The sequence below is a fragment of the Leopardus geoffroyi genome, chromosome A2 (genome assembly GCF_018350155.1).
Source record: "Leopardus geoffroyi isolate Oge1 chromosome A2, O.geoffroyi_Oge1_pat1.0, whole genome shotgun sequence".
Classification (NCBI taxonomy): domain Eukaryota; kingdom Metazoa; phylum Chordata; class Mammalia; order Carnivora; family Felidae; genus Leopardus; species Leopardus geoffroyi.
The window spans coordinates 4,134,023-4,149,583 of record NC_059331.1 but is presented as its reverse complement, the minus strand read 5'-3'; the positions used below and the strand labels follow the sequence as shown (position 1 = coordinate 4,149,583).

Sequence of the window (15,561 nt, the reverse complement as noted above, 5' to 3'; positions counted from 1 at the left end):
CTTGTCTTTGACTTACAAGTATTTCTGCCACCTCCAAAATCCAAGAGAATAAACAATTTTAACTAGCTAGCAAGTTCAGTTGGTACACTGTTCCCGTTAGCCAGAACTTTATTTTTTCACATTTCTGAAGCTGTCACTGGCTAATTTGATTGCTTCAACAGTATTTCATTTCATGAGGCACATTCAGTCCAACAGACCTTACAAACCCAGCACTGGCCCACGAGGAATGGACATCACAGTAGCAGGGTACCGCTCTCCACAAAAAAGAACATGGGTGCCTGGAAGAAATGGCTGATTCCCAAGGTACAGCAGGAAAGTACTAGAGGAATACCCTCTTGTGCCAGAAAATAAGAAAGTGGTCAAAGAGTGACACGGACGTGTCAAAAGACACGTGAGTCAGACTGGAGGGCTCTCAGTGGAACAATCTGAACATCAAAATAATCATCATAAGGTTTAACAACTTACTGAACAAAGTAAGTATCTCTAAATTCACACTGATAAATAAAGGAGAAGAGCAAGCCATCCCTTATGGCAGAAAACAGACGAATAAATGTAGATAGAATAATACATTTAAAAACTCACCAATGGCTAACCTAATGGATGCCACAAGTAATGGAGAATGAACAAGATATGAACACAAGTCTCAAAGTAGCCTTCTCATAGATACGGTTACAAAGAGTAAGAGAGTAACTTTCCAGTGGAGAAAAGGGAGGAACACCACTTTAAGTCAGTTACTCAAATGGACAGCATGTACCTCCACAGAGGATACACCGAGAAGAGCAACACTTCTGTTGGTACTGCTGACCAAAGTGTGTAATTTGAACCTAATGAGGGAAAGGAATATGAATGAATAAACAAACCCCAATTAAAAAAACAAACAAACTAGCCTTCGTAATAAACGATCTGTACTCTTCAAAAATGGCAGTATCAAGAATACAACAGAAACCTTAAAAACTGTTACAGACGGGCACCTGGGGAGGGGGCTCAGTCGGTTGAATGTCCAACTTCAGTTCAGGTCATGATCTCTCAGCTCATGAGCTGGAGCCTGGTGTCGGTGTCGCGCTCTGTGCTCACCGCACAGTGCATGGAGCCTGCCTCGGGCTCTGTGTGTCCCTTTTTCTCTCCCTCCCTCCTCCCCTCCCACCGAAATAAACATTAAAAAAAAAAAAAAAACCGTTACAGATAAAAGGAAACCAAAGAGACATGGCAACTGAATGCAATGCATGACCCTGGCTTTTTCTTCCTTTTGAGCCGTGAAGAGCCTAATGTCTAAATAAGGTCTGAGCTTAGACAACTTTATCGATGTTAACGTCTTCATTTTGATGACTACGGTTACGTAATACCCTTGCTTTTAAGCAATACTGGAGTATGTAGGGCAAAAGGGCACATGCCAGCAAATCATTCTCAAATAATTCAGGAACAAAACAAACATACATACGTATGTATACACACATACGAAGACTCAGAGGAGAATAAAAAAATTTAGTAAAATGCTAACATCTGGGGAATCTGGACAAAGGATACACAAAAATTTCTCAGTCTTACATCTTTTCTCTAATATTAACTTGTGTCAAACAAACAAATCAGCAGCACAGGATCAGGTATTGGCTAAAAAGCAAACGTATCAGTTTTGCTTTTTCCAGTTAAATTTACTTTTCTGACAGCTATTTTAAAACATTCTGCTTAGGGGCGCCTGGGTGGCGCAGTCGGTTAAGCGTCCGACTTCAGCCAGGTCCGGATCTCGCGGTCCGTGAGTTCGAGCCCCGCGTCGGGCTCTGGGCTGATGGCTCAGAGCCTGGAGCCTGTTTCCGATTCTGTGTCTCCCTCTCTCTCTGCCCCTCCCCCGTTCATGCTCTGTCTCTCTCTGTCCCAAAAATAAATAAACGTTGAAAAAAAAAAATTAAAAAAAAAAAAAAAAAAAAAAAAACAAAACATTCTGCTTAGGGGTGCCTGGATGGCTCAGCTGATTAAACTCTTGTTTTGGCTCAGGTTATGATCTTAGGGTCAGTAGACAGAGCCCCGCGGACAACTTGGAGCCTGCTTGGGATTCTCGCTCTCCCTCTCTCTGCCCCTCCCTCCCTCACGCACATGCACTTGATCACAAAAGAAATGAACGTTAAAAAAAAAAAAAAAAAAAACAACTCTACCTAACAGATTACTGGTATGACCCTACACTAGACAAGTGCTGAGATTACCTCAGACATACGTTCTAGGATTCTGATTAAAATAACCAACATGCAGATTTTAAACCATGGAGTTTGTCCACCAATCGGGCCAGAAAAAAGAACTTTATTTTCATTAAAATCTTGCTGAAGTGGCGGCCCCTGGCTGGCTCAGTCAGGTATGTGTCCTACTCTTGATGTCAGCTCAGGTCATGATCTCGAGGTGGTGGGATGGGGCCCTGCATCGGGCATGCACTGACAGCATGAAGCCTGCTTGGGATTCTGTTTCCCTTTTCCTCTGCCCCCTACCCCACTTACCCATGCCTGCTGAGTGTGCAAGTTCTCTCTCAAAACACATATTAAAAAAAAATCTTGCTAAAATGCAATAAAGTTGTTGAACATAATTCAGTAGAACTTACATACTTGCCCTATCAAACATCAAAATGTACTGTAGAGCTCCAGAATAGAATAAATTATGCCAACCAAAGAACCTGGTGCAAGAGTTTGTACTGAATGGTTCTGTTTTACACAAAGTCCTAGAAGAGGCAAAAGTAATCTACCGTGCAAGTAATCACAACAAATGTTTTTTAGGGAGGGTGTGAGGGGGCTCAAGGGAATGTGACTGGGAAAGGACAAGGAATTGGATAACACTGTTCCATATACTTGGATCCCTACCTACCTCACACCATACGCAAAAGTAAATTCCAAATGAATTAAACACCCAAATTAAAAAATAAAACAATAAACGTTACTCTACAATACAGAATATTTTTTACAGTTTCAAAGGAAAGGAAGGCCTTTTAAAACACAACATAAAATCTAGAAACCATATAGAATGGGTAGGTTGACAGTGCAGCCTGTGTTAAAAATTAAAACTTTAACAACCTGAGGTGCCTGGGTGGCTCAGACAGTTTAGTGCCCAACTGTTGGTATCATGATCTCATAGTTCTTGGGTGAGCCCTGCGTTGGGCTCTGTGCTGACAGTGCAGATTGGGATTCTCTCTCTCTTCTCTGTCCCTCGCAAAATAAATAAATAAAACTAAAAAAAAAAAAATTTAATAAAACAACCTAAACATCACGAACAAGTTTAAATTTTAAAATAGGAAAAAACAATTGCAATGTTTTTATAAAGAGAGAGTCCTCAAAAGTCAGTAAAACAAACTCAGCAGAAAAGTGGGCAAAGGGCATGAAATGAAAAGGCAATTAAGAAAATACAGATGGCCAATTACCAGAAGCTGTTTAATCTATGTAAAGAAATACAAATGAAAACTACCTGTGGAGAAATGCAGATAAATATGATACCTCTCTTCTACACAAAAGACAACATTTAAAAAAAATACATACTATTCAACATTGAGGGAGAATTTAAATAGACACTCCCCCTCCCTGTGGTTGGTAGGGATATTAACCAGTATAGCCTGTTGAAGAGCCATTTGTCAGTAGCTTTTTTTTTTTTTTTAATGCTTATTATTTGAGAAAGAAAGACAGAGAGACAGACACAGCAAGCAGGGGAGGGGCAGAGAGAGAGGGAGACACAGAATCCGAAGCAGGCTCCGGGCTCTGAACTGCCAACATAGAGCTTGACACGGGGCTTGAACCCACAGACCGCGAGATCATGACCTCAGCTGAAGTCGGCCGCTTAACCGACTGAGCCACCCAGGGGCCGCCATTTGTCAGTAGCTATTTTATTATTATTTTTTTTTAATTGTTTTTTTTTTCAACGTTTATCCATTTATTTTGGGACAGAGAGAGACAGAGCAAGAACGGGGGAGGGGCAGAGAGAGAGGGAGACACAGAATGGGAAACAGGCTCCAGGCTCTGAGCCATCAGCCCAGAGCCCGACGCGGGGCTCGAACTCACGGACCGCGAGATCGTGACCTGGCTGAAGTCGGACGCCCAACCGACTGCGCCACCCAGGCGCCCCAAGTCAGTAGCTATTTTAAAATAAAAGGCACATATCTTAACCCCACAATTCTTCTTCTGTTAAAAGTTACCAAAAAAGATATTCCCTTAAATACACAAAGATATTTCTGATTCATGGCAGCAAAGATCACTGAAAACACCAAGTAAAAACTGGAAAAAAAAAAATCTCAACAGTCTAGTAATAAACTGATGAGCTAAGTTGTGGAATGTTGATATGAAACATTACTATTAAGCTATTTAAGAAATCAGGTCTTTTTAGGGGCGCCTGGGTGGCGCAGTCGGTTAAGCGTCCGACTTCAGCCAGGTCCGGATCTCGCGGTCCGTGAGTTCGAGCCCCGCGTCGGGCTCTGGGCTGATGGCTCAGAGCCTGGAGCCTGTTTCCGATTCTGTGTCTCCCTCTCTGCCCCTCCCCCGTTCATGCTCTGTCTCTCTCTGTCCCCAAAATAAATAAACGTTGAAAAAAAAAAATTTTTTTTTTTAAAGAAATCAGGTCTTTTTACCTGTAATCACCGGGAATGCCCGTAAAATGGTAAGTGAAAGAAGCAACCTACAAAATATTTTGTAAATTAAGACCTATTTTCTGTTTTTTTTTCCCCCTAAGTTTATTTTTGAAAGGAGAAAGAACACTAGTGGGGGAGCAGTAGAGAGCGAGAGACACAGAACCTGAAGCAGGCTCCAGGCTCTGAGCTGCCAGCACAGAGCCTGACACAGGGCTTAAACCCACAAGCTGGGATATCACGACCTAAGCCAAAGTTGGACGTTTAACTGACTGAGCCACCCACGTGTCCCAGACCTCTTTTCTTAAAGAGAAAAATATATTTGTACAGCTGTATACATGCCTTTGTGCATTTTTTTTAAAGACTGCATATACACAGGAAAGTCCAGGAAAGTATCCCCAACCTTCTAATAACTGGGAAAAAAGGAACTTCTACATTTTACTTAATACATGTCTGTGTTTAAAAAACAAAAACTGGAGGGGCGCCTGGGTGGCGCAGTCGGTTAAGCGTCCGACTTCAGCCAGGTCACGATCTCGCGGTCCATGAGTTCGAGCCCCGCGTCGGGCTCTGGGCTGATGGCTCAGAGCCTGGAACCTGTTTCCAATTCTGTGTCTCCCTCTCTCTCTGCCCCTCCCCCGTTCTTGCTCTGCCTCTCTCTGTCCCAAAAATAAATAAACGTTGAAAAAAAAAAAAAAAATTAAAAAAAAAAAAAAAACAAAAACTGGGGCGCCTGGGTGGCTCAGTCGGTTAGGCATCCGACTTTGGCTCAGGTCATGATCTCACGGTTCGTGAATTCAAGCCCCGCATCCGGCTCTGTGCTGACAGCTCAAAGCCTAGAGCCTGCTTTGGATTCTGTGTCTCCCTCTCTCTCTGCCCCTTCCCCACTCAAGCTCTGTCTCTCTCCATCTCTCAAAACTGAATAAATGTTTAAAAAAAAAAAAAAAGATTAAAAAACATCAAAAACAAAATACCCACTTAGAATACTTCCTTTCTTTCTTTCTTCTTTTTCCAATCAAAAAGAAAAAGAGATCCAACAGGCTCTATTTCCCTCCAGGGTGACCATCTTTCTGTGATTTTCCAGTACTCTTTGCCCTGGCAAAGACATTTACTTGGACAAAGCCAAAAATGCACAATGTACTATAGACCACAGAAGTGACTTCATTCCAAAGTCAAGTCACCTGGCTGCTTTTCTCCAAGAGCTCACACTACACAGTGGGACTGACATTGGTCTTAGACATTTCAAACCCAATTCTTCACCACTGGCCAGACAATATAAATATTTCATTTTGTTTTTGGGCTTGAGCAACAAAGCCACCAATTATCAACAGAACTTTCAGAACAGTTCAAATGCTCAGTTTTAGTGGATTCTTTCTTAAAAGAGTAGCTGAATGTTACTGAATTAAATTACTGAGTGAATACTGAAGAAAAAGAAAGACAAGGAAGATAGAGCCCTTGCCCTCCACAATCTCAACACTGACGAGGTGACATAAGCATTAAAGCAAAGTATAAGGAGGCAGGTCATCGCACTGTAGAGGATCTAAGGAGGGAAGAGCTGTTGCCGACGGGATCACAGTTGTCTGCTGACGGACAAAGACTTGAATGCAGGCAGAGGGGGAAAAAGGGGAGGTGCAACACGTAAATTCAGGCAAAGAGGTTCAAGAAAGGAAACATGTCTGGGGCCTGACTAAAGCCCAGGATGTAGTAGAGGAAGGTGGTAGGGGTGAAGAAAGAAATAGAGATTTGGGTGAGATAGTGAAGATCATTAATGCCACGTGCAATGTGGCAATTTTGAAAGCAATGCTGTAAGAGTGACGAGCCTTGTTTTGGCCAGGTGGTATTTAAAAAAGAAGTTATGTTTTGCAAGTCAGAGAAATAGGAGACCCAAGCAGTCCTAAATACTCTCTATGTAAAGAAGAAGGTTAAGAGTCTGGACAAACAAGAGCTGCTGAGAAACCTACAGAGTAAAACGAACAAATACATAAATACCCTTCCCACTCTGTCTGAGTTCCTAAATACTAGAGAAACAAAATATACTAGAAGAATCTTACTGGAAACGCAAAGCTTCGTTCCAGGCCCTCTGGAGTCACAGGGTAGTCCACAGGCCCCAAACACAGCCAAGTAAGCAGGCAGGCACATTAGCAGAGAAAGTAATTGTGAAGAGAGCTCCTAAAGTTAGCAGTGCTTATAAGATTCTCAATACCTTTGCTGGATCTCTTTGACGTCTTCTTGTTTCCCTCAGAGGTAATTTCAATTTCATCAGGATTACCCCCTTCATCTTCAATTGCCTAAAGGGAAGGTTAAAAAGAAAAAGTTAACCAAAAAAGGCAACATGCAGACTTGACTTCCATGGAGACTTCAGGAAAGGGCTGCCCCCCAACTCCTCTGTGGTCTAGCTCTATGTTGGAACAATGACTCTGGAGTCAGACTCTACCAGTCCTTAGCTGTATGGATTAAGGCACGTTTACTTACTCTGAATAGTTCACTCTGGAACGTGAGGCTAATAAAAGTATTCACCCTAGAAGGTCATCCCGAGAACTCTATCATCTGTGTAAATCAAGCACTCAACAATCAGCTGTTTTAACACTATCATCACCACAACCTAGTTTATTCTATTCCTGGACCAAGGAGAACTCAAAAAGGGAAAAGCACTCTCTTCCATTTCCTACGACTTCACCCAGCAATGTGCTGTTGACCCTCTGTGACCCCCTCTCCATGCCGTCCCTACACTTAGCACTGTCTGGACAGACTACTTACTAACGCTCACGGGCTGAGATCATAGCGTGTGCAGCACAAGACTGAACTGACACGTATTACCTCATCAGGTCACCGACACCTATGACTGACTCCAAAGGTGTCGCTCTTAACCGCTAGGGGACCCACCTGAAAGGATACAGAATTATAAGGCTCTCCTGGCAAGCCGGACCTCCCATCCTGAGAGCCTGTCCTTCACTTGAACAGCCCACACCCACAATATGGGCATAATATGGGCACAATATGCCCAGCACCGAGGAGGCACTCGGCAAACTGGTACTGGGCAGGTCGCTGATGACCTCCACGGACGCTGGGCTGTGCTTTCCGGCTTTACCGAGAACCCTGTCTCTGGGTGCTATACTCTCCTGTGAGCACGAGTTCTATTTAAACCTGCTGCAAACGCTGTGTTTTATTTGTCGGTGGTTTCAGAAATTTCAGGTTGGAAGGAGTTTTCCAGTGTGGAAGGCTGAACGTGAAATGGGTCTTAGGAGCTTCCACATCTAGTCCATACCAGGAGCAAACAAAGTCTCTCCCTTCTCTCCAAAGCCACAGCAAGGAGGAAGAAGTGGAAGTTCCGCTCTGGGACCCAGGAAAGCACAAGCAGAAAGTCCCCCATGTTCTTCCTGGCAACAGAGGATTCTGGAATCCTGCAGGGGGGACAGAGAACTGCCCCCAGACAGAAGGCGTACCGTTCTGCCCCTCTGTACGTCTCCCCTGGGTGCCGTGTTTACAGGATCATCTCTAGGGGCACTGTGGGCTCTGAGTCATCCTTACAGAGCTCGGTGAACTACACTCTTTGTGCTCCCTCCGCCTTTTCCTCATTTCCTTCCTGGAAAAATGACTGGAGAAGGGACACTAGGTGGTAAAAACAGAAAAGAAAAGGAGGAGCAGTAGTTCCAGACTCGCTGGGGCAGGGGAGCGGATAAACACAAACGCTGATGGCATTTCTGCACGATCACCGCATCCCTGAGAAAACGAAGGGACAGAGGAGGAAGCAAAGACGGCTCAGAGAGGACAGTGCTGGAGGGTCCCCGAAGTCCCACACCAACCGGTCTCAGCCACCAACGGACAGGAAGGTTCAACGCCATCCTATCAGCCTTGCAGACCGTCTGGGGTGAAAAAAGGATAGAGGTCCCGATTTGGCTTTGCCGACGGGGGGCCCCGGTGGCTAAGCAAGCCCACGCCAACTCCCCAGGTGCCAACCCTCGGCCTGCGGGCACTTCTGTCAAGGTACACGTCTCGGCTGACGGGACTACGCCGAGTCTCGAACAAAGGAGGCCGGTATCCATAGTGAGAGAAACACAAGCTCCGACGAGAAAGGCCCAACCGACTCTGAGCTAATCGACTCCTGGTTCTCAAGTCCGAGCTTCCTCGTTGGGAAAATAGGAAACCCCTGCTTCCTCTGAACAGTGATCAGTAACAAATAAAGCCCTGACACCCGACTGCTTGGGAGCCAGGAGGGGGACAGAATCACAAATCACGTCGCCTGCAGGGACTGCCGGCCGGGGAGGCCAAGATTACCCGGGAGACGGCCCCAGATAGTGCCGGGCGGACGGGAAAAGGCAAAGAGGCCAAGCGCAACGCGCAGAAACGGGAACCGAAGGGCCCAGACGTGTAGCTAACGCGTGCTTTCCGCGCCGGCCCCTCAGAGCCCCTCACGGTGGGGGTCACGACAATCCCGCCTCTGCAAACAAGCCGCACAGGGGAGCGGAGTGAGCTGGGCCCACCACCGCCCCTTCACGTGCCAGGCACCGTGCCAAGCCCGGCTCGCGCGACCTCGGCTGATCCGGCCACGAGGGCGCCACCGTCCCTTCTGTCCGGGGACACACAGGCTCAGGGAGCGTCCACGGGCTTCCACGCCCGCGACCGGGCCGCGGAGCCCGGCGTCCAGACACCCGGACGGGAGCCCCCACGCTGCCTACGTCCGGGTGAAGTCCTGACGCGGTCTCCGCGCTCCTCCGGCCAACGTCGCTACGGCCCCGGTCGCCACTGTAAACGCTGCCCTCCCTTCCCCGGGATTTTCTGGACCTGCGGCTGGCAAGTCCATAAACCGCTTTTTGTCTTTTTTTTTTTTTTTTTTTTTAAGCGTTTGAAGCGCTCTTGGCACGCCTCTGTGAATTAGCCCTCTAGTCGAGGTGCGTCTGCCCTAACGGGTCAAGGCGCATCTCCATCTTCGGAGAACGCCCGGCGGCCGGCGCGGGTTCCAATCCCGCCGCCTCGTCTCCGCGGCCGTGTGACCTTGGCCGAGTCCCCCGACCACGCCCGGGAAAAGAGGGTTTGCGGGCTTCCTGTCATTTTCGCTGGCTGCGATAGGACAACGAGAGGAAGCCCCTCCGCGCAGCGGTTGGTGCGGAAAACAGGGGCCCTCGGCCTAGGTGCCCCGCCGCCCGCCGCCGCAAGGCCGCGGCGCTGTCCCCGGGTCGCGCCGAGGATTTCTTCTCTCTCCTGAGCGGCGCTGCGCTTCGCACCCAGAACCCGCTGGGCTGGGCGCTCCCGCTGAGGCCTCGGAGGAGCCGGGGAGAAGCCCGGGGCGCCAGGCCAGGCGCAGGCCCCGAAAAGGGCCGGAGGCGGACCCAGAGACCAGGGGACTCCCGTCGCGGCCGCGAGGACCCCCACGCCCGCCACCTCCTGCCGCCCCCAGGGCCCCAGCTCCACCTTTTTGAGCCGCTCCATCAAAACGCTCTTATTGCCGCTCGAGTCCAGATTCCGTTTCCTCAGCTCCGCCCGCAGATCGATTACCCGCAGGTCGCTGAGGCGCCGCGTCCCGGTCTCGGACGAGGCAGAGCTCAGAGCCGCTGCGCCCGCCGCACCCGAATCGCCTAGGCCTGAGAGAGTCTCCGCCATTCCAGGGACCCTGGCTCCGCCGCCCACTTCACACAGAACCGGGCCGGTTTTATCTCGGCTCCTAGCACAAAATGGCGCCGCCTGCGAGGGAACCGCTCCAGCCGCCCTGGCGCGCCTGGCTTCTGCGCAAGCGCACCCGGCGCGGAGCCGACGCTGCCGGTCGCGTCTGCACATGCGTGGTGAGCGCTCACAGGGATGGGCGCAGGCGCGTTGCAGCTCGCCTGCCTCCCGCCGCGGACGGCCGCGACACATGCGTGCTGCAGTTACGGCGCCTGCGCGTTGTGGTGGGGAACGTGCGGTTGGTCGACGCGCGAGCGCGCGTGCTGCTAATAAAGCTGGCCTGTGTGGCACGCATGCGCGGCCGGAAAGCGGGGCGGGAGAAAGCGAGTGCGTTTTCCTCTTAGGAGGCGCCATTTTGTGCTCAGAGCCGCTACAGCCGCCGGCGGTGTGGGAAGGAGGCGGCGGGGACGCGGAACCTGGGATGGCGGAGACTCTGGCAGGCTCCGGCGAGTCGGGTTCTGGCACAGCCGCTGTGGGGTCGGGTGCCTCGGAGGCTGGGACGCGGCGGCTGAGCGACCTGCGGGTGATCGACCTGCGGGCGGAGCTGAAGAAGCGGAACCTGGACACGGGCGGCAACAAGAGCGTCCTGATGGAGCGGCTCAAGAAGGTGAGGCGGCTCGACGTCCCGGGGTGGAGCAGGAGGTCGGGGCACGCCCCCGCGCGGGCCTGTCACCGCGGTTCCCGGACCTCCTTCCTCCACTCCCCCCGTGTGACGGACCCCGGCCCGAGCTCGCGGGGACCAGGGGGCCCGGCTGTGTGACCTTGGTCCGTCACCGCCCCTCTCTGTGTCTCGCCTTTGATCCTCCTTGCAACCAGTGCCCTCGAGTGCCGAAAGCGCGTCTTGATAGCCACCGACTGGCCCCTGCACTTGTTCCGGGCCCCGGTTGGAGACTTGGTTCTGTGACCTTGGATAGGTGCCTTCTTCTCCCTTGCGCCTCAGTTTCCCCTCCTGGAGAACGGATGACTGAGGAGCCTTTGAGATGTTGCAGGAGAGGGAGCTGTGCTGGTTCCTATTCCAGGGTCTTCGCTCGTAGGTCTTGCGCTCGATGGCTCTTCTTCCAGGGTCGTCCTCTGGCTGGCGGGCGCCTTGTCGTCTTTCCCGGTTTGCTTGAGATGTTTCCCCCAACATCCTTTGTAAGGTGTTGCTCCGTCTCCCCGCTTCTGCGTTTATGCACCACCCCCGCCCGCGTTTATCCCAACCCCGATTGGGGGGGGGGGCGTCTCCCCAACCAGAACAGGCTCCTTGCAGGACTTGAGTTTACCATCGAGTTCCCAGTCCTGTCCAGCCCCCCCCAGTACCCCCCTTGTTGAACGCCACTCCGACTTTTACAGAAGGTGTGTCTAGCGCAGGGTCGCTGCTGGTTACCCTAAAGCGGAAGGTAGGGCGATTTTTAGGGCCCGTTTAGAACCGTCATTGACCCCCGCTCGCACATCCCCCTGTGCTTCGGACCCAGAGAGGACCCAGACGTGCAAGCCTTTCGAAGGGCTTGCGGCTCAGGTAGCAGAACCAGCGTGGCTCTTTGCGAGCAAGGGTTTGACTTTGTGGGCGGGGGAGTCGTTACAGAGAACAACGCCAGCCCTGTCGCGCTCCTCAACTTTGTTCAATTTTATCTCTTCTCAACAGGCGGTTAAGGAAGAAGGACAGGATCCCGATGAACTTGGCATCGCGTTGGAAGCCACCAGCAAGAAGATGGCAAAGAGATGCGTCAAAGGTAGCGGCTCGTGCCTGTTGCCGCCTAAGGCCCGGTGCTCAGAGAACCTGCTACTGCTAGCGGGACTGGTCTTGCCGCACCGTTTCTGTCCGCGGGCCGGGAGGGGGGCTTTGGTGGTTCCCGCCTGACGATTCCGCTCGCTTTTTGTTTTCATCACCTTGCGAGTGGTTCTGGGAAGACGAGAGAGACTTTGGGGGTACTAAGTGGGACACCTGGGCTCTTGTCGTTGGGATTTACGCTGAATTAGGGTAAGGCCCGCTCTTAAACCTGCTGTGGCTTCCTCCTCGGTTCAAAAACTAGGCTTTAAACCGAGCGAAGGACACCAGCAGGAGACTAAATAGAACCCAGCTGCTCAAAGGGTCCAAAATAGATTGTTGGGAGCGTTTACACCCAGCCTATTTTCCGCTAGTGAGTTGTTTCTTGTTCGCTTTAAGACTTTATTTTTAAGCAATCTCTGCACCCAGCGTAAAACCCCTGAGGTCAAGAGTCACATGCTGCATGGACCGAGCTTGCCAGGTGCTCAGCAGTCAGATATTTTTTTTTCTCTCTCTCTCCCTTTTTTTTTTTTTTTTTTTTTTTGACACGGGATTCAAATACTATAAAATCCACCTGTTTACAGCACACAATTCGTTACTTCTTAGTATATTCATAAGGCTGTGTCGCTGCTACGGGATTCTAGAACGTTTCCATCACCCTATGTAGAAGTCTTTGTGCCTGTTAGCATTTGCTCCCCATTCCCCGCCCCCCTCCCCGGCCGGAAGTGTGTAATTGTTCTGTTCCACGTAAATAGGATCGCACAATACGTGGCCTTTTGTGCCTAGCTTCTTTCATTGAGCGTGTTTCCAAGAGTCTTCTAGTTGGTGACATCTGTCAGTGGTTCATTTCTTTTCGTGGATGGGACCAGCTGTTTCTGGAAGTATTTAGTTCCACAAAGCTTTGAAATCTTGTTACCGTCATTGGTTTTCGTCCTCAGTGTTTGTATGGATAAGGACAATCTGATTTTGGAACTTGCGTGTGATGTGGGTTATTTTCTTGAAAGGTGCCACCGCAAGAATTCTCACCGTGGGCTGTACCCTGTTCATCTGAAAAAGAGTTAAATTGAGGCAGTGGAGCACACCCGCTTGCAAAAGGAGAAAGTAATTTGTAGCGTTTTCAGTAACTTCAGTTTACTTCTTAGAAGGGCTGTTCTAGAAGGGCTTTTGCATGACTCATCTGTTTAAAAACTTTGTGTGTTTTGAAAGGTTAAACTTCTGAGTTAGGTTGCCTTAGGGATTTCCATTTAAGCTGAATTTTAAAACATTAACGTGTTGTTACTGCTCTTGTAATGGTCTGGTATCTATACTGATTAGTCAAGAGAATGCAGATTGAGAGCCCTGTATCTGTTAGAAGTTGTGTCTGAAAGTTCTTAATGTAGGTGCTCATTTAAAACTTGGGCGATTCGAGGCTTACGAGTCAAAAATGTTCTTGGCTCTTAACAGGGATCTTTGCATTGTTAGACAAACCAGATCGTGGCTGAGTGCTTCCAGTGCGTGTCTGAACATGTGGGTTGCAGTTTAGGTGACATTAAAACTGCTTGGACTTACCATTTTGTCAAAAAAAAAAAAAAAAGCTTTGGTGGTCTTTATTTCTGCTGGTATAAAGAAACGTTTATACTAGTACAACTGTACCTGGAATTGGAGGGGCACCGGTCCCTTCCCCTTTGTTTTTCTGAGAAGTCACCAGAAGGGTCCTGGGGCCGAGGGCAGCTCCTGCAAGTTGTTCAGCTAGCATGCTCTTTGCAGGTGTCTGCACATGTGGGTGTTGGTATGAAGTGCCAGACCCTCTTGTGTCTTGGCTGAAATTAGATCTTCAAAGGTTACGTCAAAGTGAAAAGTAGCTAAGCTTTAGACAGGCAAATTTTTGAAGCTTGTGGATGTGATTTTGAAAGATTACCGTTCTGAATTAGGTTTTCTAGCATCTTTGTCCGCCACCCCTTCAGCTTTTAGTTGCTGAAACCAGACCCTTGGAATTAGGGCGTGGCCCCTGCCCAGCTTTTGTCGTTCTGTTGGCCTTTAGGGAGGGCTTTTCTCCATCTGCATCTGTCCTGTTTACGTCCTTTGTGGGTACAGCAGGCTACTAGTTAGAGGGCCTGAAAGTGGGTGCAGCCACCAAACATTAAAAAAAAAATTTTTTTTTTTTTGACATTTATTCCTTTTTTGAGAAACAGCACGAGCAGGGGAAGGATAGAAAGAGGGAGACATAGGGGCTCCTGGGTGGCTCAGTCGGTTAAGCGTCCGACTTCGGCTCAGGTCACGATCTCTCGGTCTGTGAGTTCGAGCCCCGCGTCGGGCTCTGGGCTGACAGCTCAGAGCCTGGAGCCTGTTTCTCCGTCTCTGTGTCTCCGTCTCTCTCTGCCCATCCCCCGTTCATGCTCTGTCTCTCTCTGTCTCAAAAATAAATAAACATTAAAAAAAAAAAAATTTAAAAAAAAAGAGAGGGAGACACAGAATCTGAAGCAGGCTCCAGATTCCGAGCTGTCGCCACAGAGCCTGACGCGGGGCTCGAACTCACGAACTGTGGGATCATGATCTGAGCCGAAGTCAGGCACCTAACCGACTGAGCCACCCAGGTGTCCCAGCTGCCAAATGTTTTTAGAGCGCATGTTGCGAAAGGGAGTGCTGGATTCCCATATAACGGGAACCAGTGCAGCTGAGTCTTTAAGAACTGAACCAAGTTCTCAGCTGTCAGATGCAGCTAATAAACCTGCTGGTGTCGTGGGAGTGTTAATAATATAAAGAGCACAGTGCCTGACAGGTGATAAAGCTACACGTTTTGAGTGAGTGTTAACGGTGGCCCGGAGGGCGCGTGTGGGGGTACATACTGTTTGGATCTGTGCTCAAAGATTGAGGTTTCTTTTTAATTTTCTCATTTCAAAAAATTATGGAAGGGTTTAGGTACCTTAGAAGCTGTATTAGCTTAGAACACGTAAAACGTATACACGTGAAAGTAAAATTGTATCTCTAATTCTACCATTGTGTTTGAACCCCTGTTGATGACTGCCTTTGTTACTTTTACGTATGTACTGTAAATACGTCTTCGCATTTGGATGTATACAAACATGTACGTGCTATTTTTTTAAGTTTATTTTGAGAGGCCTGCTAGTGTTGTTGGGGAGGGGGGGCCGGCGGGAAGAGAGAGAGAATCCCAGGCAGGCTCCATGCTGCAAGCACGGAGCCCAGCGCAGGACTTGAACCCATGGAACCGTGAGATCATGACCTAAGCAGAAACCAAGAGTCAGATACTTAACCGATTGAGCCACCCAGGCACCTCTATGTGCTATTTACTAAAAGTAGACGTACTGTACCTGATTCTTTTTTTTTTTTTTTTTTTTTTTGTATAGGCATTTTCACGTATTCTTAAACATTCTTTAGAAGCATGATTTTTTTTTTTTTTTTTTTTTTAAGACCTTTGTGGTGTGCCACAGTGTTTTGCGAACTTGGCACTGTTGACAATTTGGGGTAAGGAATTCTTTCCGTCCTGTGCACTATCTTAGGTTGAACAGCATCCCTGCTCACTACCCACTAGATGCCAGGAGCGTCTCCCGGTTGTGACACCAAAAATGTTTCCAGTCAT

At 48.9% G+C, this 15,561-nt stretch overlaps 2 protein-coding genes across 3 annotated transcripts in view; one reads left to right on the top strand and one right to left on the bottom strand.

The window, feature by feature from the left end:
• Window positions 1–10,372, bottom strand: part of SAFB (scaffold attachment factor B) — a 38,882-nt gene extending 28,510 nt beyond the window's left edge. Inside the window, exons 1-2 of one of the 2 annotated variants that reach the window (XM_045491670.1) lie at window positions 9,989–10,372; window positions 6,783–6,867 (exon numbers count right to left, since the gene is read on the bottom strand). In XM_045491670.1, coding sequence (XP_045347626.1) covers window positions 6,783–6,867; window positions 9,989–10,351 — 448 coding nt within the window. In that variant the 5' untranslated portion in view covers window positions 10,352–10,372. The remainder of the gene's footprint in view (window positions 1–6,782; window positions 6,868–9,988) is intronic. The other variant, XM_045491669.1, reaches the window with a different exon arrangement.
• Window positions 10,373–10,510: 138 nt separating this feature from the next.
• SAFB2 (scaffold attachment factor B2) overlaps window positions 10,511–15,561 on the top strand; it is a 33,146-nt gene continuing 28,095 nt past the window's right edge. Inside the window, exons 1-2 of the mRNA XM_045491667.1 lie at window positions 10,511–10,844; window positions 11,862–11,949. Of these exons, the coding sequence (XP_045347623.1) occupies window positions 10,659–10,844; window positions 11,862–11,949 (274 nt within the window). The 5' untranslated portion in view covers window positions 10,511–10,658. The remainder of the gene's footprint in view (window positions 10,845–11,861; window positions 11,950–15,561) is intronic.